The sequence below is a fragment of the Artemia sp. Qi Xiang Cuo genome, chromosome 1 (genome assembly GCF_049724085.1).
Source record: "Artemia sp. Qi Xiang Cuo chromosome 1, ASM4972408v1, whole genome shotgun sequence".
Classification (NCBI taxonomy): Eukaryota; Metazoa; Arthropoda; class Branchiopoda; order Anostraca; family Artemiidae; genus Artemia; species Artemia sp. Qi Xiang Cuo.
The window spans coordinates 70,752,642-70,777,674 of NC_142794.1; the positions used below are offsets into that span (position 1 = coordinate 70,752,642).

General features: G+C 35.9%; 1 protein-coding gene across 1 annotated transcript in view; it reads left to right on the top strand.

Moving 5' to 3' along the window:
* LOC148956676 (uncharacterized) overlaps nucleotides 1–25,033 on the top strand; it is a 275,875-nt gene that overhangs the window by 50,566 nt on the left and 200,276 nt on the right. The window contains exon 5 of the mRNA XM_089091698.1: nucleotides 1,354–1,482. Within this exon, the coding sequence (XP_088947824.1) occupies nucleotides 1,354–1,482 (129 nt within the window). The remainder of the gene's footprint in view (nucleotides 1–1,353; nucleotides 1,483–25,033) is intronic.

The window sequence follows — 25,033 nt, forward strand, 5'->3', positions numbered from 1 at the left end:
CATAAATTTTTGCTACTGTTCGCCTTGGCTGTCAGGAACATGATGTAGAGCCTAGAGATAAAAACTCCGTTTTGTATATAATTCATTAGAAAGTGTCAGGAGCAGATATCCTGATGATCTTTGGATTCAATATCTTATTAAAGAAGAAAGCGGAGATACGAAAATGTAAATAATTCTTTAGCTATTCTTTTTTTCTAATCATTGGTAAGGTAAACGTCATAAAACAAATGAAGAGGGATTTTAAAATGTCAGCAAATAGGCAAAGGAATAGGAATATGTCAGGACCACAATGTAGTGTTGAGCTCTGAATGGTTTGAGCTATGAAATGGGACTAACGGTGACGAAAAAAAAATGCGTAATTAATTGGAATAAGTCCAAGTAAAAAGTTTAAGCAGTAGATATTCTGCAAATCTTTGAATTCACAATCATGTTTAAGAAGAAAGTGAATGAGTAAGAAATACAAACACTGTCGTATTTATTCTCTTCTCTATCCATTAACACGTTATTCGTCAGCAAATTTCTTCAGGGGAGAAGGCATCTTGTTCCAACCTGAGTGGGGGGGGGGACCGGCGGGGGATCCAAACCTCGTTCTCCCTGAATAGGTGAATGGTGCAGACCTTAGAACTGTATGACTATGAGCATAGTTCTTAATTCCAACCAAACTTGGTTAGGATCTCATGTCCCCTTTTGGTTGATGTCCAAATAACAACATTTTAGAGACCTTATTATAATCTAACTTAAAATACGCAGAGAGGGATATTAAGATAACAGACAATTTTTGTAAGCACTCTTTGTGGTATTCTAAATTCTTAAATTAGGGATACAATTGTATCAACTGTTAACTTAAATCATTTAGGTCTTAAGAAGTATCAAATGACAGTCTTATAGCCTAGTTTCCCAGTACATTGCTTGTATGTTTGTGCATCGTTTAAAATATTTTGTTTTTTAATTATTTAGGTATTTGCTCTTTTCAGCTTGTTATCAGTAAATTATTTATTATTTATCCGTAGATTTAAAAAATAAGCTTTTTTCCGAAAAAGTGCTTTGCCTTTTTTCTGTCCGCTTTTATGTTATCACTGTTCATCTTTTTGTTTTTCTTCTGTTTTGATTTTCTACAACTTGCATCAATGAATCAGGACATGTTTAGTGTCAAAATCTCTTTTTCGTCACATTTATTTTTTTAAAAGTATTTTTTGTATATATTATTGTTACCGTATGTTAAAGGAACATTAAAAGCGAATGGTTGTTCGTCCAAATGTCTAATTTTTCGTTCTGAAAGCTAATAAGTTTAATTTTTCTATTTATTTATTATGCAAATTTCTTTGTTTGAAAAAGGCATAACTTTTTTTTCAGCTAAAACCGATGATTTCTGCGGGGATAGCCACCTTAAGTGTAAAAACGGTAAATGCATACCAACAAGATGGCAATGTGACGGCGAAAACGATTGTGAGGAAGGCGAAGACGAAGATTCAAATCTGTGTAGTAAGTTCAACATTACAGAAAATTTTAGATAGCGTACAAGGGAAATGATATTTCAATATCGTTAGGGACTGTATTAGGATTCTGTTACTTACCTGAGGCTTTGCCGCTAAATCAGGGATTAAGAAAGAAATACCAAACTTTTCTGGATGTTAGCTTAAGCATGATTCTTTTGAAAAATTTGGTTTATTCATTATATTATCTGTAATTGTATCATAAAGTATATAATTCATCATGATTTTAGGGACTGATTATGAAGTCCTTCGGCAGTTAATTGATGATCGTGATTGGAGTTCGGTTTAGGTCTGAGATAATGCAAATGCTGCACTCCGATTTTATTGAGTAAATGATTCGACTGCGGTATGAGCTACGATGCCACGAGTTTCTCACGGAAAGTTTGCACAGTAATATGACCCATGTTTAAAAGAAGACATTTGATGCCATTAAACAGGAAAATAAAAAAAATCTAGGAAATATTCAAAACTGCAGACACCTAAGTCGTTTAAATATAGTTTACAGGAATAAGCTAAATTCAATCATAAGACATGCGAAGAGAAATTATTATAATTATAACTTTCTGGCATACAAATCTGATATATGAAAGACATGGAAACTGATAAATAAAAAAAATGCATGCTCGTATTCGTGAAAGTACTAATTTTGATTGCCTCGATATAAATAGGAAAAAATTAGAGAACCGAAGATAAATAAACATACCCATGGTAATTATTTTAGTAACATTGGCTCTACGCTTGCATTGGCTGTTAATAAGCTGTTGAATTTTTCTTCTGTTCGAGGTAATGATCAATTCAGAAAGTTTGCCAAAAGATTGTTTACTTTTTCCGAGATTGGTCCTCAAGAGATAAAAAAGAAAATATTGTAAAGCTTAAACAGTTTTTCTGCTGATGAATTTTGGATTTTGAGCTCAAACTGTAATGCAGATAGTCAACTAAGTCACCTTTATTGCTACATATTTTTAATCTATCATTGACCGTGGGGTTTCTCCAGAGCTATTAAAAGCAGTCAATGTTATACCAGTACATACAGCTGTCAGTTCATTTAATTCTTCAAATTATTCAGGAGTGTCTCGGCTTTTGGTTTTTAGAAAAAAAAATTTCGGAAAAAATTACTATTTGACATTTGCAAAGATATTTATTGGATAATAGGCTAATATCATACATTTTTCCAAATTTGTATTCATAAAAGGTAAATCAAATTTACCTTTTCATTGGATCACGGTCATCATGCCTTGGGGATTTTTCTTGATGCTGCCAAAGCTTTAGACGAAGCCTTGGTGACATTCCTTTCTTCTTTCTAAGCTTAAGTGCCACAGTTTTTCATCACATGCTTTCATATTTTTTTGCATTTAATGTTTCTGGGAGACGGCTCGGGTGTATTGGTAAATCTCAAAGTCTCCCTGATATTTTTCCCAATTAATTACGGAGTACCTCATGTCTGTGTCCTTCGTGTTATTCTGGATAAAAATTTGTCGTTTCATAAAAATATAAGATTACTATCTTTTAAAGTTTCCAGAAGCACTGGTATGCTATCACGCCTTTGTCATTTTTCTCAAATAACATTCTAAAAAGCGTCTATTATTCGTTCATTCAGCTATTTGTTCTTTGTTGCGTTTCTGTAAGGGTTGCTAACATTTTATCTGTTTTTAAATCACTTCAAATACTTCAAAATAAATTAATGAGAAAACTTTTGAGTATTGACTATAGTTCATCAATTAGACATCTCTACGGGACTCGTGGGACTTTTTCTTCGGACCAACTTTTATTTTTAATAGTTGCGATGACCGTTTATGCAGTATGTTTCCTTTGAAGTTTTCTAGGATATTCCCAACTAGTTCCCGTTGCCACGATTACCCGACAACTCATAGATCCGATTTTTCATGTGAAATTAATCGAACATTGAGAATGCGCTTTGGCGTTCGTCATACTTGGCCACGGGAAGGCGTCACAACATCTAACCGTTGGGAGCACTAACGTCATTTCGTCTACAAAATCCGTCATAACATCGACAAAAAAATCCGTCAGAACCACTAACCGTCATAAAATCTAAAATTTAAAACTTTAGGTTTTTGGGGTTTAGGGGGAAAGAGTACCTAAGTTAGGTTACGTATTTAAAATATGCTATTCTTTACCACCCCCTCCCCCTCCTGATGTGTAAATATATAGCCGTAATTTGTTTCTAAACTATTATATACTTATTGCTATTATATGAACTTAAAAATTATTTAGATGCTATGATGGTTAGTGGCTCTGACGGATTTTCCTTTTAGAAGTTATGACGTTTAGTGCTTGTGACGGTTAGTCGAAATGGTAGCACCCCCTTGGCCACGAATCTGGAGATCAATTCCAGCTAAAATCCGGGATCATTCTGATAAGCGATTGTTTCAGATGTTACTGAAGAACTATATAAGTTAAATATGTACGGGATTAGTTCCAATTCTTTTGTTTGAAAAGTTAGTTAAGAGAGCCTCTGTTTTGTTTGTGTTGAATTTGTTGCGCTCAAGTATGCCGCCTGGTAGGCTATGTGCGCTACCAAGATCAAGATTGTATATATATTTGCGCTTCAATAAAAATATTCTAATCTAAAAAGGTACATTAGATTCAAATCAAGCTGGTTTTTTGACATCCACCGGATCCTTATAAAAAAAGTTTATGATCAGATGATTGTTTTTGTCACTTTACCTCTACAAATATCGCGGCAAAATGTAGTATAAAAGGACCTAATTACAGCTCTCAATAAAAAAAAAAAAAAAAAAAAAAAAAAAAATTAAGAGGTGGACTGGGGACAATGCTTTGAATCTTAGTGAATAGCATTTTGTATGTGCATCAATATAAAAGAAAGCTGATTAAAGGCGTTGCATTTTATTTAGCAACTTACTCCAAGATAAGGAAAGCTAGGGGAGAAAACAAGGGATAAGAAAAACTGTAAAACTAAGGAATAGCTAGGGGAGTGATCATACATAAAAAAGGCTTACGCATCATAATTCTTTGAAACAAAAGCTAATTTAGTCTAAAGTCTTTAGTTTAAAGTATACATTTGTATTACAAGTTTTAAAAAACAATGTTGTTTAAAATTTTGTTTAAAAAACAAAAAAAGCTAACGTTTTTTATTGTTTTAAAAAACAAAGTTGTGAGACAGAGTCAAACTTTAGCGTGAAGAGCGAGGGATTGAGAAGGGGGCAGCCCCTTTCATATACGGAATAATTTCTGTACGTTTTAAGTTTTAACGTCGCTCCTTACTTTCAGTTAAAAAACTTGTTTTTTTATTTAATTACTGAGCATTTTTGAGTTAATGCAGCTTTTATTTTGGCTCACCGTACATGAATAATTAAAACGAAATTTGCATATCAATTTCACTTTTTTTTGGCTAAATGGCTTTCTCGAAATTTTGTTCTGGCGTAACTTACGAATTAACTTACGTAACGAACTTCCATATTCGTATATTTTTATTACGTGTATTAGGGGGTTCACCCTCTAGTCAATACCTCGCTCTTTACGCTAAGTCCAAATTTTGTTCCAATTCATTAAGAATGATCCCTTAATCACAAAGGCCGTTAATCAGAATAAATAGCTCTGATGAAAAAAATAACTTCAGCGTAAAGAGCGAAATAATGAGTGGGGGGCGAACCCAATCATATACGTATTAATTTCTGTTGGTTTTGAATTTTGATGTTGCTCCCTACTTTCAATTGAATTTTTTTTTATTATTTAATTTCTGATCGTTTTTTTTTTAATAATAATGGGAAATCCGGCACTCCCTTCATAACAATGTCCCTTCCCCCATAATAACTTCTTTCATGGAACGATCTTCCCACGTAACACCGGTCCCCCTCCCCACTACCAAAAAATTCCCCCTGGAAAACTTCTGTATACTTTCCAATAACCAATACTATATGTAAACATTGGGCAAAGTTATAACTGGGCATAACTTATAATATGGGCATAACTTACAGACCTTCGCTCGGGATCTGTGGGTGATTAAGTCATCGTCAAAGACATAATTTTTCGACCATACTGAACAAAATAGCAATCTCAAAATTTTAATCGGATAACTTTGGGAAAAAATGAGCGTGGGAGGGGGCCTAGTTGCCCTCCATTTTTTTGGTAACTTAAAAAGGACAGTAGAACTTTTAATTTCCGTTCGAATGAGCCCTCCCGCGATATTCTAGGGCCCCCGGTTCGATACGATCACCCCTGGGAAAAAATAAAGAAAAAACAAATAAACACGCATCCGTGATCTTTCTTAGGGCAAAAAATACAAAATTCCACATTTTTGCAGATTGGAGCTTGAAACTTCTATAGTAGGGACTAAACTTGATAAAACTTATATATTTAAAATCAGCATAAAAATTTGGTCGTTTTGATAAATCTGTTGCCTTTAGAATTCCGTTTTTTAGAGTCTCGGTTGCTGATGGGTTGGATCGCTCCTTACTTACAGTTCGTTACCACGAACTGTTTGATATAATTTGAGGTACCGGTCTCTTAAATCCTTGGTTAATTGCTCTTAAAATGTGCAAATCAATAATTGTTCATTGATTAGTACCGTCCTACGTTTAACTTTGCAATTTCAATTTTGGATAAAACTTAAATATACTTAAAAAATTGGGAACAGTAATTTTTTGGTAAAAAGTCGTTGTTAATATTATTACTACTAACGCATTTCGGTTGGATGAAAAGGCGTATTATTGCTTGTATGGGAATTCTGTTAGACTTTCGATCTTCTGCATAACTGAAGCCATCACAAGCTCTACAATTGGATTTTCTTGTCGATAAATACACTACCTACATTTGTTCAAATACATCAAAGTACTTCATATAAATAGAAAAAGAAAAATATTACCATTTAAAATTGTTGAAGACTAAGTTTCTAGCAGTATTTGCCACCCCAAAGAAATTTCCTGGCGGGGCTGATGATGGCCTGCCTTGCCTTTTCCACCTCTGTGCTGATAGATATGGGAATGTAATATTTTAGCTGTATAGAGAAACACTTTAATTAATTCTTACTTTTCCCCTACCTCTTTCAACATTTATCTGAAGCCTAATGAAGAGTAAGCAGTTAGCCATTAAAATGTAGCCTACTTTTTTAGGAATCTACCCTATCCCCAACTAAACAATTACTCACTCTCCCCTCGTTATTGCTCATACGCAATTACAGACCATCAAACGTTGCCTAATTTTATTACAAAGTGAATCAACTTGGTTGAATCCAGTACGGCCACCATGTGGCATTACTTCTTTTGCAACTGGGAAGCCCAAATTATAGCTATTGGTAATTATAAATGAACTAGCTTCTCAGAATTTTAAATTGATTGTAAATTCGTCCTCTTTGGGGTAAAATCGTTGTTTGGTGCCCTAAAATGGCAGAAAACTAAACTTTCCCCTGGCCCAACCTGTATGGTAACTTATAAAAGAGCGTTCAATTTACGTTTGAATGAGCTCCCTCCCAATTATCTTGGAGCTTCGGTTTGATACAATCACCCCTGGGAAAAACAAAAACAAATAAACCTGCATCGACGATGTTTCTTCTGAAAAACAATGCGAAACTCCACATTTTGAAGATCGGAGCTTGAAACCTTTACGGTAGGACTCTCTGATATGATATATATAATATAGGGATTTTCAATAAGATCGCTTTCTTATTTATTTATTGTTATTTGTTTCCTCTTTTTAAAAAATCAGGCAAATTTTCTCAAGCTTTTAGTTTTGGGTGGGTAACAATGAACTCAAAGAATTTTATATATTTAGAATCAGCATAAAAAGCCAATCTGTCGGCTAAGCAATTATCATGAGAATTCCATTTTTGGTTTTGGTGAATATTGGTTTAAGTCACTCTTTACTTCCAGTTTTTTATCACAAACTATTTGATAAGATTCTCCTGTGACGTTTTTTTTTTCGTTTGTTTGATTTTTCTTTCATTTTGCATATAATTTAATTGCTCTTATTATTTGAGAGTTTTTTCCTAAAAGAATTTAAAAATAAACTTATTCCTACAAAAAATATCCTGAAGTATACTCCCTGCCACCCAGCCACCACTGATATTTTGGCGGCGGCCCCCCTCCTGGAAAACTTTCTGCCGGCGCCCTTGCCGATGATCATCCTACTAAATCTCTTTAGTGTCTTCAGGGACGTCTTGCCACGTCCCAGCTTTTTCACAGTATATGTTTTGCTCACGTTTTGAGAAGATTTCAATGTGAACCCTGCCCGAGTTTAGGCTACGAGAGTAACTCGTCGTAAATTTTCTCGCAATGATTTCCTTCACCTGTGTAAAGTATTTAACATCAATTCGAGAAGCATTTCCGGGTATCTCATTTCTTAGTTAGTTGGGCATTTATGCGTCAACGATAGCGGTCCAGGGGGGAGCTCTTGGGACTAAAGCTAGTCGTGGGAAAGGGGTCGTTCCCAGGGCTGGAACTTCCGTTCCAGGAAAGTTACATTCTTGGTGCATTTCTAAAGGCAGTCCATCTCTCGCTTTCGTCTTAGCTAGTTGTTCGTGTGCTACCTTATTTTCTCTATGTGCATTCTCGCGTTATTTAATAAAGACCATGTACCAACGTTTATCGTCTATCTTTGGATTTACGTAAAACATTACATCTGCCACTACAATAAGGGTATATGGAAAGAACTTAAATAGAGGTTTTACAGAGTGGTGGCAAGCGGTTAAGACTAGTGGAGCATATATCACTAGGGGAAAACCTCCAAGTGACATTTGAGTGACCGTTATAAGTACTTACGACATCTTACGCTAAATACTGGCAACATATTTAAGAGCTATTTCGCCCGCTACCAAAATTGCTTGTGATATTGAACCGCAAATACTACAAAAGACTGATAAAAAGGCATCGAAATGTTACGAGGTATTGAACTTTTTTCTATTCAAAGCGCCTTCTTGAGAAACATTTTCTTTTAAATGAACATTTTGAAATAGGCTGTTACACAATGCCTAATATGGATTTCCTCGCGATAGCTTCTACATACTAATTCAAATTTCTACAACTGAAAGTCTCCGGTTGGTTTCTACCTTCACTTAGCCATTTTACGTTTGGTGTTTTTTTTTACATGATTTTATACAGTCGACGTGTGATCTACATTTGAAAGTTTCCAAACAAAATTTAACATTGTGAATTCGATAATCGAAAATTAATTCTCAATTGTGACTCCATTTGACGCTAGTGATTTAATTGAGACCAACTGCAATTGGATGTAAGACAGACGACCTTTCGTAAGTGATTTAGCACGACTAAACAACCCAGTAAATTTTATTAGACCCTTCTTGTTAAAGGTGAAGTTTATTGCCCAAAATCTGTCGTCCGTAATTAAAGAGCTGTGTTTAAAACAAATATTTAAATTTTTAGAATAACTGCTTTTCAAATTTTAATCTCAATATGTCAGTTTTTATTCCTATTCTCGATCCGGCGGAAACTGGATATAACAAAAAGGTTGCTTTTGATTTTGTAAAACAGTGGAGGGGAAATGGCATAGTTCCATCTCTTTTATTTGACTCAAATGATCCTGATTTCGATCAAGATGAACTTTATGATTACCTTCAAAAGATCAAGACATGGGTCCCAACAAACCCTCCCACTCCCCTGAGCACCACCCCAATTAATCCTCCAATAGAACAGCCTCAACAGTCCCAAGTAATAGGATCGCTAATTGACCCCTTTTTTTTTAACGTTGTAACGCCATTCACAAAGTCAGAAAATGGAAAAATAATTAAGTTTGTTACAAAATTTGTTACAAAGTTACAAAAATGAGGTTTGGCTACCCAGGAAAAGGGAGCTGGTTTTGAAGTCCCGTGGGATGGTACTGATGCCTCACGGGATGGTTTTTTTTGTTGCACTGCGAGATGGTACTGATTCCTTGCAGGGGGGTTTGGCTACCCAGGTAAAGGGAGCTGGTTTTAAGGTCCCGTGGGTTGGTACTGTTGCCTCTCGGTTGGGTTTTTTTTTTGTTGCACTGCGAGATGGTACTGATTCCTCGCAGGGCGGTTTGGCTACCCATGAAAAGTGAGCTGGTTTTAAGGTCCCGTGGGATTGTACTGATGCCTCAAGGGAGGGTTTTTTTGTTGCATTGCGAGATGGGCCTGCGTCCTCGCTGTGCTGTATGGCGACCCATGAAAAGGGAGCTGGTTTTGATGTCACGTGGGAAGGGACTGATGCCTCACGGGATGGTTTTTTTTGCTGCACTGCGAGATGTTACTGATGCCTCGCAGGGCGGTTTGGCTACCCAGGGAGAGGGAGCTGGTTGTAATATCTCGCGAGATGAGGTTGATGCCTCACGGGATGGTTTTAATGCGTAGCGCTAATAGTTATGTAGAGATATCAACAGTAGTACTGCCATTTGTCGAACCACAAGTTAGTAGAGAAAAACCAAATAGGTCTAAACCGAGGTGTTCCGCAGCAATAAAACCCCGAGGATTTTATTGGGAATAATATCTTGACGTCATTGCAGCATGGTAAGCCAATCAAACTGCAATGGTTGACATATCTATTCCATTATTTATAAGTTTATGCAATTTCATTTATTTGTCGCTGGTATTTTCAGGATTAATTAGCCTTTCTCGGTCCTTCCTTTTACCCTAATCCGAACTTTATGCATAATCCCAACTTTCCTTGTCCTCCTCAAATTCAGGGGTATGGGGAAAAAGTCTATTTTAAAGTATACAGAGAAAAGTGAAGTGTTAAAATATCCAGTTTCCGACTACGGTTGTTAGTGTGGTTCGTTTATACTATGTAAGTTTTTACTTATGCAAGTCTTGTGTATTGTTTGTATTATGTAATTGTTTACTAGTTCATGCTGTAGAATGTTAGTAGGCGAGAAGTGAATAATTTGGGAAGGGAATGTTTTGAATTCAATTAAAGTTTGGGGGTTTAATGAGAAGGGGATAAGCCAAATTTGGAAAATTTAACTTAAAACAGGGGGGAGAATCTGTAAAGTATTTAACATCAATTTGAGAAGCATTTCCGGGTATCTCATTTCTTAGTTAGTTGGGCATTTATGCGTCAACGATAGCGGTCCAGGGGGGAGCTCTTGGGACTAAAGCTAGTCGTGGGAAAGGGGTCGTTCCCAGGGCTGGAACTTCCGTTCCAGGAAAGTTACATTCGTCGTGCATTTCTAAAGGCAGTCCATCGGTCGCCTTCGTCGTAGCTAATTGTTCTTGTGCTACCTTATTTTTTCTATGTGTATTCTCACATTATTTAATAAAGACCATGTACCAACGTTTATCGTCTATCTTTGGAATTTACGTAAACCATTACATCTGCCAATACAATAAGGGTATATGGAAAGAACCTAAAAAGAGGTTTACACATGGAAACTTGTGTGAATATTTCAGGAAGCTTCATCTGGTGATCAGTTCCCATATGGAACAAGTTCCCAGCGGATAGCTCCTCTAGAAAGCAGTTTTTAAACTACTTTCAAAGGATTTCAACTGTTTAATTTGGTAGTTTAATTTAAAGCGATAATTGCAAAAAATTCGAAGCGTAGGGTTTGCCTGCAAGTAAAAACAACGCTTGAGCCCTCACTAAACATTTGCAAAAACATTTTTATAGTTCATAACTAAGATATCTAATGATTCTGCATCTGGAAATATCTGTTATTCACAACTAATTTACATTATTCTACTTCATAACACTGTTTTCATGGACATGATAGTTTTTTTTTTTTGGTCTATCAAGAAATTTTCTTTTCTAGAAATAATTAATTCTTTTCAGACATCAGTGAGTCCAGACATCTTTTGCCCCCATAAGTGCAACAGGGAATTCAAATTGTTTCACTTTCAAGTTGTTTATTAATTGAGCGACACTAGCTCTTATTATGAGCCTGATGACTGCTAGTTAGGGATGTACACAGGGGAAGGGGCATTGGAGCCCCCCCCGCTGAAATTCCCAAATTTTTCGATTTATGTGCACTTCTTATTCTAATTTTGAGATTTAAATCTTTTCAATTATTTCCCGCCCCCTAAAAAAAAATCCCGCTATTGCTGTCTATTTTTCCAATAAAATTGTTTTAGTATTAATTGATAAAAATTGTAGGTTGGTGGAAACAGAGGAATACAAAGCTCTGTCTAATAAATCAAAAGGTTCCATGGTTCTAGAGCTGCAAGTGTAGAAGGTAATTGATGGAAATTGTTGTTTTTCCACCGTTCTAAAGTTGTGGCCTCTAGATCCCTTTAGTGTCAGTGACAAACTCTTTTGAGTTTTATGAAAATTATTCATCTTGAAATCTGAAAATAGAAAAGAAATTTCTGGTAGATATTGAAATAGAAGACTGTCGTTGCAGCTGTTGCTGCAACCTAGAAAGAATTTAAAGCTTGATAAAAGGGTTTTTTGACTTGTATGATAAGATTAAAGCGTTGAACATGTTCCTATCAAAGAAGTTCCTGCAGAATTTTCCAAAAATATCCTGGGGGATCTTAACTAACATATATCGCGGCGCCAAGCACAATGGCGAAACCCATATGCTGCTATTCTTTCACCCAGTTTATTAGTGTGTCTAATACATTTGTTGACCCTTTACTTTAATGAAGTCCTCGTATGACCTTACAGTAATCTTCTTAAGGAGACAGTTCGAAATATTTGAAAAAAAAAGAAACATGAAAGAAAGTATTTCTAAGGCACTCTTCCTTGGGTCTTTCATCCTCCAGGTAATCAGAGCGAGGTTAGTGTCTGTGTGTTTGTATATCCATCCTGGCCAGATTTTAAGTTTTTCTTATGGGTGATCAGGTGTTCTACGACCTTAAAAATTAGATATCGTATCCTTCCTTTGAACCTACGCTGTTACTATTGCAGACAGCAGTTGGAGTTAGTGGAATAGTTAAAAAAAAAAAAAAAAAAAAAACAACAACAAAAAAACGCTTAACTGCCAAATTTTTCAAAATATAATTTTTGACCAGACACAGCGAAAAGACCTGAACTTGCTGATTTTGCCAAGGAACCAGTTTAAGTTAAACGTTGAAAAAAAGAGGGAAAATGAACTAATTTGTGGCTGATATAAACACCATTCTTCAGTGTAGGTATCTAGCAGGATCGACCATCTTAGGGCATCGTACAGCTTCTTTGAAATGTCATTGTTTTATCAGCCGAAATGTTTATTTTTGGTAGAATTATAATTATACCTTCTTTTTTTTTTATCAAATGCTCTGAGGATTCTCTTGTTCTATTCTGCCTTTCGTAATGAGGCTTCGCTAAATTCTACACTAACATTCTCATGGATTAATTCTTTAAGTCAGTTTGGTCGATTGATTAATGTGTCAGCCACTGACATTTTGTAATTTTCACTTTCACAAACCCACAAAGCTGTCACGTTTATATTTTCCTTTGGCTTGTACTGTTGGTGCACCATGTCCATATAATTCTATAAGTCCCTTGCTTTCATCATTTGTGCCTAAATTGAAAATAATCGGTCTAGTTCCTCAATTATCGGCAGCAAGGGCTCCTTAGCTGCATTCTTTTATTTGGAATTATTTAAAAAAACATACAAGCCATGTTATCTGATGAGGAACATTATGAATTTGAGTGCCCTACTCGTATGACAGTGATGTACTTTTTGAATGGCACGAAGCATTCCACAGAAAACGCTCTTGAAACTATTTAGAACCATCTCTTTTGTCATTTTATCGCTGGGAAGAATAGGAATCTAATTTGTCAGGCTATCAGTGTGACAGTGGTAATATTTTTTCAACCGAAACTCTAAAATATAGAATCTCAATATCAACATAGGCTACAAACCAGTTCGTGGTAAGGAACTGTAAGGTCGACGTGGCTCAATAATGACCGAAACTCTTAAAAACGGAATTTTGATATCAATAGATAATTAGATATATCTAAAGAATGGGCCTATTATGTTGATTCCAAATATGTAAGACTCAATAAGTTTAGTGTTACACCTTAAAAGCTACGAGCCTGAGATGCTGAAGAAATTCTCCATGGGGAAACTTTCCGCGGGTGCAACTTTCCACTGGAAGGGTAGGGGATTTCCGTGAAACTTTTCCACGTAGAGGAGGGGGATTTTGGGTATGATTTGATAAACGCTCATAATTGAAATATTTTTCAAATTGAAAGTATGCGAAGGAGAATTTTTCAGGCGGAATTTTCGCACGAGATTTTCCTAGGTAGAATTTTCGGCGAGGATGCAATTGTCCGGGGGTGGTATTGAGAATTTTCCATTCAGGAATTGTAGGTTAGGGTAGTGAATTTTCCATGTAGGGGGGGGGGGTTCCCGGCATTATTTGAAAACCGATCAGAAATTAAATAAAAAACGAAACAAAAGAAATTAACACAATAAAAAAAAATTAAAAAAAATTGAATTAAAATTAAAAAATTAAATAAAAAAGGAAATGATATGCGTTGAATAAAACATTAATTTAAATAAAAAGTTTTTCAAATGATAGTAAGGAGACACATTAAAACTTAAAACGAACAGAAATTATTCTGTATATGAGGGGGACCGCCCCTTCCTCAATACCTCGCTCTTTGCGCTAAAGTTTGACTTTTTGTCAAAATTCTTTCAGAACGAGTCCTTAAAAAAAGGGCCGTTTGGTTAGAACAAGAAGCTTTTTTAAAAGTACTAAAAAACTTCAGCGTGGAAAGAGAGGTATTGTAGAGGGAGCAGCTCCCCTCATATACGGATAATTTCTGTTGATCTGAAGTTTTGATGCTGCTTTTTACTTTTAGTTGAAAAAAAACTTGTTTTTTTTAATTTAATGTTGAAAAGTAACGACAATTGCTAACGTAAATTTCTGACATATAATCATAATGGCTTTTCCATTACACTGCATAAAATTTTTCAAGTTTGGCACATGCCACATGCTTTTATTCTGGGCCAAGTACTGCCCAGACAACAAAAATATTATATTAGTGTCTGAATTTCTAAAACTTGCTAAAATTCATTACATAATTCTGTTTTGATACGCTAATTAAGAAAAAGTTTACATTAAAAGAAGTTTTTCAAACGAAGCTTTACGTTAAAACGTAACTTTAAGGGCCATATAAAACAGCTCGTGGTAACCATATCAAACAGTAAAACGGTAATTTGGGCCAATCGTGTACGAAGCTCTAAAAACTGGAATTTTGATTACAATTAATACATCAGAAGAATTTTATTTCCATACTGTTTTCAAATTATATAAAATTCACTAAATTTAATGTTACCCATCACAAGCTACGAGCCTCAGGAAATTCGTGTGATTTTTCGAAAAAGGGACAAAACACCCCCAAAGATTAAAGTAACATTAAAAAAAATTGTAAGTTAGATTCAGCATATCTGAGAAAAACTTATTATGGAGCTTTTAAGTTCTTACCTACAAAAATATGGAATTTTGCATTTTTTCCCAGAAGAGAGATTGCATTCCTCCGTTTGTTTCTTTTCTTTTCTTCATTTTTTTTTTTACAGGGGGTAGGGTCCACAGGAGTGATCGTGTCGAACCATTGGCTCTAAAATATTGCGAAGGGGCTTATGCAAACGAAAGTTAAAAGTTCTAGTGCCCTTTTTAAGTAACCAGAAAGACTGTGCCAAGGGAAAGTGGCGTGTTCTGCCGTTTTACGGCAGTAAAATAGGATTTTGCCCCAGAGAGAACCAAATTATTGTCAATTGAAAATTCTGAGACAGCCAATTAACTGAAAAGTATAAAAAAAAACTGTGTATTAAGATTCCCAGTTGTGAAGATAGTATTGCCATTCGGTGTCATATAGAAAGTATTGCCATTCGGTCGTTCCTGACAAGTCCCGTAGTTTATACAAGATAAAGGGCTAATATGGACACTTACCTTATTGTTGGATTTAACTGACTTTATTCACTTGATTTTTCATGAAATCAATTAAAAAAACTTTCCGAAAACAAGTTTTTCAAAGAAAAGTAAAGGCCATTTTAAACTTAAGCTCAGCAGATACAAATACCGGTTATAATCCAAACTCAAAACAACCAGAAATTACTATTAAAGAATAAATGAAACCCAAAACGAACAGAAATTAAATAAACAATCATAGGAAAAGACATACAACAAGTAATAATATAAATGAATAAATAGATCTTAAAGCGAGTAATGCTTAGATTGAATATGAAAATCAAGCTTAAAACGGGAAAAAAATATTTTGATATTGAAGTATAAATGAAACTTATTCTTTCTAAAGTTGTTCAAGACGAATATAGTTTCACTATAAACAAGAGTTTGGATACTGCCCCCTTCCTTAACTGTAAATAAAAACCAAAAGCCTACTGCGTCATTGGCGCTTCACCGAAAATGAATTATATTACAAATATTTTCTTTTCCAGTTCTTACAGCATTGAAAATAAAAATACAATTACAGTGAAATAAATTCTTGAACTGATGGATCTTTCAACACTTAATATCATTAAGATAAGATAAGATAAGTTTTATTCTTCATTATAAATACACATACAATATTACATGCTATTATTCCCCCAAAGGCTCATTGGCCTGTACAAAGGGGGAAGACATATGAAATGCTTACTCAAAAATGAAAAATTATACATCAAATATTCAATTTGATGTTGTTTATACTTTCCAAGACTGTTCAAGACGCATATAGTTTTAAGTAAAGCGAAAATGATGCAGTAGGTTTTAGACTTTCAAACAGTTCGTGGTAACGAACTGTAAGTAAGGAGCAACCCGGCTCAATGGTAACCGAAACTGTAGAAAACGGAATTTTGATACTAATAGATACATCAAAAGAATCAGATTTTAATGCTGATTTCAAATATATAAGTTTATATATTTATATATAAGTTTAGTCTTACCTATCAAAAGTTACGCGCATGAGAAAAATTGGCTGATTTTCGAAAAAAGGGGAAAATACCCCCTAAAAGTTATAGAACCCTAATGAAAATCACACCATCAGATTCAGCGTATCAGAGAACCCTACTGCGGAGGTTTCAAGCTCCTATCTACAAAAATGTGGAATTTTGCATTTTTTGCCCGAAGAAAGATCACGGATGCGTGTTTATTTGTTTGTTGTCTTTTATTTGTTTTTTTTCCCAGGGATGGTCGTATCGACCCAGTGGTCCTAGAATATCGTGGGAGGGCTCATTCGAACGGAAATTAAAAGTTCTTGTGCCCTTTTTAAGTGACAAAAAAAAATGAAGGGCAACTAGGCCCCCTCCCACGCACATTTTTCCCCAAAACCACCTAATACAAGTAATTAGAGTGGAATTTTGTTCTATAGGGTCGAACACATAGCGAAGTTGCCCTTTATGATGCCTCGATCCCCCAAAGTCTCCAATAGATGGACTGACTGCTATGAACTGCAACCGATGCTAACGTACAGTAGTTGTTCTCGGGGAATTTACCGCCGCTTAAAGAGGGGATTTTTTCGGTTAGTGGGGGGGGGGGAGTGGGTCGAAGGGTATGGCAGAGGATCTTACCATGAATTGTCTTACCATGAGTTGCCCTCGGATATCTTTTGACTCTTAAAAAGTGAACTAAAAATTTCAATTTCAAATCGAATGAGCCCTCTGAAGTTTATACGATTGTCTCTTTGATAAGAACCATACACGCCCCCAGGACAACACTTATAACGCCTAGCCCTGGGCCCTGGGGCGTTGTGTTGACACAGGAGTTTTTGTTATCTAATTTTTGAACAATTAAAAAAAAATTGGCTATCTCAAAATTTGTAACTGATGGGTTTGGGGAAAAAGAGCATGGGGGGGGACTAGTTGCCATTAATCTCTTGACTTTCAAAAAGTGAACTAGAACTTTCAATTTCCAATCAAATGAGCCCTTTATGAAGTTTATACGAGCATCCCTTTCATAAGAATCATACATGCCCTTAGGGTATAACTTAGAACGCCTTGACAATCAGATTGGTTTGGAAAAAGAAGGCGTGGGGGGGGGGGGGGCTAGTTGCCCTCGGATCTCTCAATTTCCAATCAAATGAGCCCTTTATGAAGCTTATACGAGCATCCCTTTCATAAATACCATACATGCCCTTAGGGCTTAACTTAGAACGCCTTCTCCATTAGATTGGTATGGAAAAAGAAGGCGTGGGGGGGGGGGGGCTAGTCACTCTCGGATCTCTTTTGACTCTCAAAAACTGAACTAGAACTTTCAATTTCCAATCAAATTTGCCCTTTCAGAAGTTTTTACGAGCATCCCTTCCATAGGAACCATATATTCCCCCAGGGTATAACTTACAACGCCTGCCTTCGGAACCTGGGGGGCTGTATCAACCCCGGAGTTTTCGTTATATGGTCTTTGAACTATTTCTCAGAAAAATTGTTGTTTCAAAGTTCTTGTTAGATGGGTTTAAGAAAAAAGGGTCTGGAGGGGGGGGGCTAGGTACCTTCTAATCTCTTTTGACTCCTAAAAAGTGAACTAGAACTTTCAATTTCCAACCAAATGAACCCTCTCTGAAGTTTTTACGAGCATCCCTTCCATAAGAACCATATATTCCCCCAGAGCATCACTTATAACGCCTGCCTCTGGGGCATGGGGGTTGCGTCGACACAGGAGTATTTCTTATCTGACCTTTGAATTATTTTTAATGAAATAGCTTTTTTAAAAAATTTTCGGATAGGCTTTGGGAAATAAGGGTATGTGGGGGGGGGGCTAGTTTCCCTCCGGTATCTTTTGACTCTTAAAAAGTGAACTAGAACTATCAATTTCCAATCAAATGAGCCCTGTATGAAGTATATACGAGCATCCCTTTCATAAGAACCATGCATGCCCTTAGGGCATAACTTAGAACGCCTTCTCCCAGGCCCTGGGGGGTTGTATTGACACCAAAGTTTTTCTTATCCGACCTTTGAACTATTTTATTTTTAACTATTCTATTTCAATTTTTTTTTGTCAGTCTCAAAATTTTCATCAGATTGGTTTGGAAAATGAAGGCGTGGGGGGGGGGGGGGCTAGGTGCCCTCGGATCTCTAAATTGAACTCGAACTTTCACTTTCCATTCAAATGAGCCCTCTCTGAGGTTTATACCAATATCCCTTTTACAAGAACCATATATGCCCCAAGGCATAACTTACAACACCTTGCCCATGTTCCTGGGGGGTTGTGTAAACACCTTATTGTCGTTATATGATTTTTGAACAATTTTTAACTTAATGGTTGTCTCAAAATTTTTATCGGATGCATTTGGGAAAAAAGGGGCGTTGGTTGGGCGCTAGTTGCCCTCCAATCTCTTTTGACTCTCAGAAACTGAACTAAACTTTCAATTTCCTATCAAATTAGCCCTCTCTGAAGTTTTCACGAGCATCCCTTCCATAAGAACCATATATTCCCCCAGGGCATAACTTGCAACGCCTTCCTTCGGGCCCTGGGGGGCAGTGTCGACCCTGGAGTTTTTGTAATATGGTCTTTGAACTGTTTTTAAAAGAATGGCTGTCTCAAAGTTCTCATCAGATGGGTTTGATAAAAAAGGGCGTGGAGGGGGGTATAGGTGCCCTCCAATCTCTTTTAACTCTTAAAAAGGGAACTAGAACTTTCTATTTCCAGTCAAATGAGCCCTTTTTGAAGTTTATACAAGCATCCCTTCCATAAGAACCATAGACGCCCCCAGGGCTTAGCTTACAACGTCTGCCCCCGGGCCCTGGGGGGTTGTTTTGACACCGGAGTTTTTATTATATGATCTTTGTGAACTATTTTAAAAAAAATAGCTATCTCAAAATTTTTATCGTATGCATTTGGGAAAAAAGGGCATGGGGGCTGGTTACCCTCCAATATCTTTTGACACTTAAAAAGTGAACTAGAACTTTCAATATCCAATCAAATGAGCCCTCTCTGAAGTTTATACAAACATTCCCTCCATAAAAACCATATATGCTCCCAGGGCATAACTAATAACCCTTGCCATGAAGACCTTGGGGGGGGGGAGTCTCCTGCTCAAACATATAATTTCCAGAACTTTCAACTACGTTGAACAAAATGGCTATCTCAAAATTTTTAATTGGATGTGTTTGGGGAAATGGTGGGCGTGGAAGGGGTGTTAGTTGCCTTCCAATCATTTTCGTCTGTTAAAAAGGGCAGTAGCCATTTAAATTTGCAATCGAATGAGTTCTTTTTGAAGTTTCTACGACAACGTTTTCTATAAAAACCTTATACGCCCCCAGGGCATAACTTACAAACCTTGCCCTGAGGGCTCTGGGGGAGTGTCCTCCTGAAAAACATCATTTCTAATATAAATATAAATGCTTTTACTTTTATAACTTTAATAAATCAAATAATATTAACATAATCATTACTAAATATCAGTACACGTATATTAAACTGACAATGCACATTCATTTGTATTTTTTTCAGTAAATTGCAAATTATGTTCTGGCCTTGCGAAGGCATAGGGGTTTTGAGCCCTACTCATGTTAAATTATGTTCGTTTTGAGTTAGACTCGGTTATTTATTGTAATTTCTGTTCGTTTTGGGTTTCATTTATTCATCAACGCTGATTTGTGGTAGTTTCAAGCTTGGTAGATTATTTTATTTTATTTTTGCTCATTTTTGGTTTAATGGGGTTCTTTACTTTTCTTTGAAAAACTTGTTTTGTGGAAAAAGTTTTTTTTAATTAATTCCTGTTCGTTTTATATTGACATTGTCTTTTCTGGGAAAAAGTTTGGCCTGCTATTTGTACGCTGGAGAAAAATTTTCAGCAATTTTTAACAACATACACCCTTTTATAAATCTGGACACAAATAGTAGTGTTTAATTTAGTATCATACCTCCTCTAGTTAACCTGAAATAGAAAACTTGATACTATTCACAAAAAAATCTGTTTACTTTCTTTGATAGCTTGGATACACTTACGCTATTTTGATTTGGTAAAATTTAAGAACAGAAGTAGCCCCAAAAGTTTGAACTTAATACCCTCAGTCGTTCTTAGGATACTGCTGAGATGCCTTATTGGGAATTAGCATTAATACAGTGCATTTTTATTTAATTTTAAGGCAACATTTAGTTTTTAAACATAATGGGCAAATGGGAGGGTGGGCGTGCGAGGGGAACTAGTAGTCGTCCAATCACGCTCGACTATTAAAAATGTCATTAGCTCTTTCTGTTTTTAATTGAATGAGCCCTTTTCAAAGTTTCTAAGACAACTCCAAAAAAGAAAAAAAATAATAATATATTGTACCCACATTGATCTATACTATGAAATATCAAGCCTTCCAATCACTTTCGACTATTAAAAAGGGCAAAAACCGTTTCAATTTCCTCTTGAATAAGCCTCTTTTGAGTTTCTACGACGACGCTTTCTATATGTCCTCAGGCCATAAATTACAACCCTTGCTCTGAGAGCTGTGAGGGGGTTGTCATCCTCAAAGACCTAATTTCCAGAACTCTCCACTACGTTAAAAAAAATGGCTGTCTCAAAATTTTTATTCAATGTGTTTGGAGAAATGGTGGGCGAACGTTGCTCTCCCATCACTTTCAACTATTAAAAAAGGCACTAGCCCTTTCAATTTCCAATAGAATGGGTCCCTTTGAAGTTCCTACGACAACGCTTTCAATAAAAACCTTATATGCCCCCAGGGCATAACTTACAAACCTTGCCCTGACGGCTGGGACGGGGGGGGGGGTTGTCATCTTCAAATACTTAGTTTACAGAACTTTCATCTACTTTGAAGAAAATGACTATCTCAAGACTTTGATAGGACATGTTCGGAGAAATAGCTGTTGGTAGAAAGGCGCTATTTGCCCTCTCGTCGATTTCGACTATTAAAAAGCGCAATACCCCTTTCAAGTTCCAGTGGAGTAAGCCCTTTTTGAAGTTTCTACGACAATACTTTTCATAAAAACTTTATATGCCCCAGGGCTTAACTTACAACCCTTACCTGATGGTTGTGAGGGGTTGGTCATCCTCAAAGACATAATTTCAGGACATTTCAACTACGTTGAACAGAATGGCTATCTCAAAATTTTGATTGGATGTGTTTGAGGAAATGGTGGGCGTGAGAGGGGGCTTACTTGCCATCCAATCACTTCCGATTATTAAAAAGGGCACTATCCGTTTAAATTTCCCATCGAATGATTCCCGTTTGAAGTTTCTACTACAACGCTTTCTATAAATAAAACCTTATATGCCCCAGGGCATAACTTTTAACCCTTGCCCTGAGGGCTCTGGGGGGAGTGTCATCCTAAAAGTCATACTTTCCAGACTTTTTAACTACTTCAAACAAATGGATATCTCAAAATTTTGATTGGATGTGCTTGGGGAAATGGTGGGTGTGAGAGGGGTGTTAGTAATCCTCCAATCACTTTCGAGTATTAAAAAGGACACAAGCCCTTCTAATTTCCAATCGAATGAGCCCTGTTTGAAGTTTCTACAACACCACTATCTATAAAGCCTTAAATGCCCCCAGGGCATAACTTACAACCCTTACCCCGAAGGCTCTGAGGGGGCTATCATCCTCACTGACCTAATTTCTAAAACTTTTGACTACGTTGAACAAAATGACTATCTAAAATTTTTGACTGGATGTGTTTTGGGAAAAGATGGGCGTGAGAGGGGCATTAGTTGCCCTCTAATCACTTTCGACTATTAAAAATAGCACTAACCCTTTGAATTTCCAATAGAATGAGCCCTTTTTGAAGTTTCTACGACAAAGCTTTCATTTGTATGTGTTTGGGGAAAAGGTGGGCGTGAGAGGGGGATTAGTTGCCCTCTAATCACTTTCGACTATTAAAACTTACACAAACAACTCCAATTTCCAATCGAATGAGCCCTTTTCAAAGTTTCTACGACAACTCCTTCGATACGGAGTTGTTCAGTTCATTGTCAGAGTTCAAGGAGTGAAGAGCTAAACAAGTTTTCAATTGAATCGGATGTAGTTCTTGCTGAAATTTGTTGAACTTGTATAAGCAACTAAGCACGTATTACAAACTTGTGTACTTTGGGGTGGAAGATTGTAAAATTTTTTAGTTTAAGCTTGTTACCTTTAGGGCCCCCCCCCCCTTCGTATCTGTAGATTGTATAATGGCAAAATACAAAGAGTTTGACCTTGTCCTAGCTTCTGTTCAGGGATACCCCTTATGGCCATCAGTAGTTATTAAAACCACCAAAGACCATAAAAATCAAGCTAGATACCTAGTCTTTTGCTACGGTACCCACTCTGAGCATTTTATAGCTGAAGCTCATATCCGCAACTGGAATGAGCACTTTAAAGAAGCCTGTACAAGAACAGATAAAGATGTAAATAAGGCTTTTGAAGAGCAGCGCCTATTCCCTGATATTTTCAAGACTAAGAGTAAAACCTACTTGTCTCTACCCAAAAAAACTAAAGTAAAATCCAGCCTAGCGCCGTCAACTCCGACTTCCGCAGCAGCATCAACTTTAAAGGAAATAATAAATGAAACTCAAGAGGAACTAATAAACACTAAGTCCAACTTAATGAATGACATTTCTCGTGTCGTATCAGACACAATGAAAGATCGCCGAGCTTCTGAAATTATCAGTGAAGATATTGTGAACGAAGTTTATAATTCTATTTCCCTTGAATATAATGCTAAATTTGAAAAAATTGAATCAACCCTTCAAAGACTTTATAAAGCTGTGAACTTGCTTGAAAATAAAATTTCTATAATAGAGGACAGGGTTGACCAACTTGAGCAGGATACCTTACTTGACACCCTAATTTTCTACGGTGTGAAACCAAACCCCAATGTGGAATTGATGGATAATCTTATTGAAGTGATAACAAAAATAATGGGCTTGCAAGATTTAAAAAAAAATGGACCTCTTAAAGGCTTATCGGTTCCGTCAGCCTGCTACTCACACTGAGAATGTGAAAATTGCCCCCATCCTGGTAAAATTTTCAAACTTGGATATTGCTCGAAAAGTGTTTGCAGCAAAAAGTAAGTTGGTTAAGTCAGGTGTATTTGTGTCTGAAAACCTAACTAAAATGCGTCGCGATCTATTAAACGCGGCTCGCAGCTCCTTTGGTCCAAGAAGTGTTTGGTCTGATCATGGACAAGTTCTAGCCAAAGTTCCGGGTGAAACTCGTATATGTAAAATTAACTATTCGCATGAATGCATTAGTATGTGACTTGTTAGTATTTTTCTTATTTTGTAAATGCCTTCCACAGTTCATTGATTTTCATTTATTTACTTTATTTATTTTTTCATTTTTGTTTCTCTTTCAGTGCTAGTGGTTCATTCCGATAATACCTGCTGTCCAATTAGTTATTTGATTGTTTGTAATCCTTTGACAGGTTTTTCTTTTGCAATTGATTTAAGTAAAGATTTCTTTTTGGTTCATCTGGTGACTTTAATAGACTCCAAGTAAAACCTGTTTTTGTGAATTTTTTAAGCCATGAGAGTCGGCTTTGGAGTTTGAATATAATCCTTTCGATGTAATTAGTATTGTAAATAATTATGTGGGTCAGGCTAATCAAAGTCCGATTAATATAAACCCTATTTGTTATAGTAAATATGTTTCGGATTTGGGGGGGAGAGGAGGTTACCAAAGGAAATTATTCTTTGACAGCATTTAAGTTTAACATTCAGGGTCTCTCCTCGTCAATTGATAATTTAAGACAAATTGGTTCTGATGGAGAGCCTGATGTTGTGGGTTTATGTGAGACGTTTTTAATTAATTTTTTAATATACAGAGATGGTTAGGAGCTAGGTTAAGTTGGGTCAGGTATTTATTATAATGCGTTGTGCGTGGCCTGCTTTCCATAATTCTTTATCGTAGTTTTCATAATTTTGTTTAGAAAGTATTATATTATCACCATGTTTTGGTATACATCATTAGGATTAACGTAAGTTCTATTTTTGGGTGTGTTTCTTTGAATTGACAAGTGCCGAGTTTTCATGATTCTTATCAATTTTTTATATGCAGTGAATTCAGTTAAAAAAGTGTCTAGCCAGGTAAAGAATCTTCATTTATCGATGTAACCATACACAATATGTATGCAAGATATTTATGCATTTGTGGCCAAAATTTTCAGTGGTCCATTTGTACATCGTAAATAATTTCTTTGACTACATTGCATTTCCAGCTATATTTAAAATGACAAGAAAGTATAAAAACGAGTAAAACTTTTGACAATAAACAGTCATTAGATTTTAAGTATATTTATAATTTCATTACCAACACCAGAAAACAATAGAGAATAGTGATATTGAATAACAATCTACGTTTTAATTTAACTCCACCAATTATCTTTTCGAAAATAGTTTCAGGACTTTGTGCGTATTTATGGGTGCATGTGTGTATGCTCCGTAATGCTCCTAAGGAATAAATACAAAAAAGGTCTTGGGGCTTAGTGTCCTTCTTTACTCCTTGTATAAGGTCAGATTTTAATCTCTAATGGCGTGTCATATTGTTTGGAATAAGTTGCCTGAGTCAGCTCGAGGGTGCCACTCATTCGGTTTGTTTAGGAAAAAAAAAAGAAAAAAAAAATTGTTAAAAATTTTTGGCTTCGTAGATGTTATTTTTATTTATGTTTTTATTTCTTTTTTTTTTTTTTTTTTTATTTTTTTGGTTTATGTTTTTTTTTTTTTAGTCTGTTTAATCTAATTAATTAATTTAGCTTATTTATTCTATTTTTTCTATAGTTTTCATTGTATCTATATTTTCTTTTC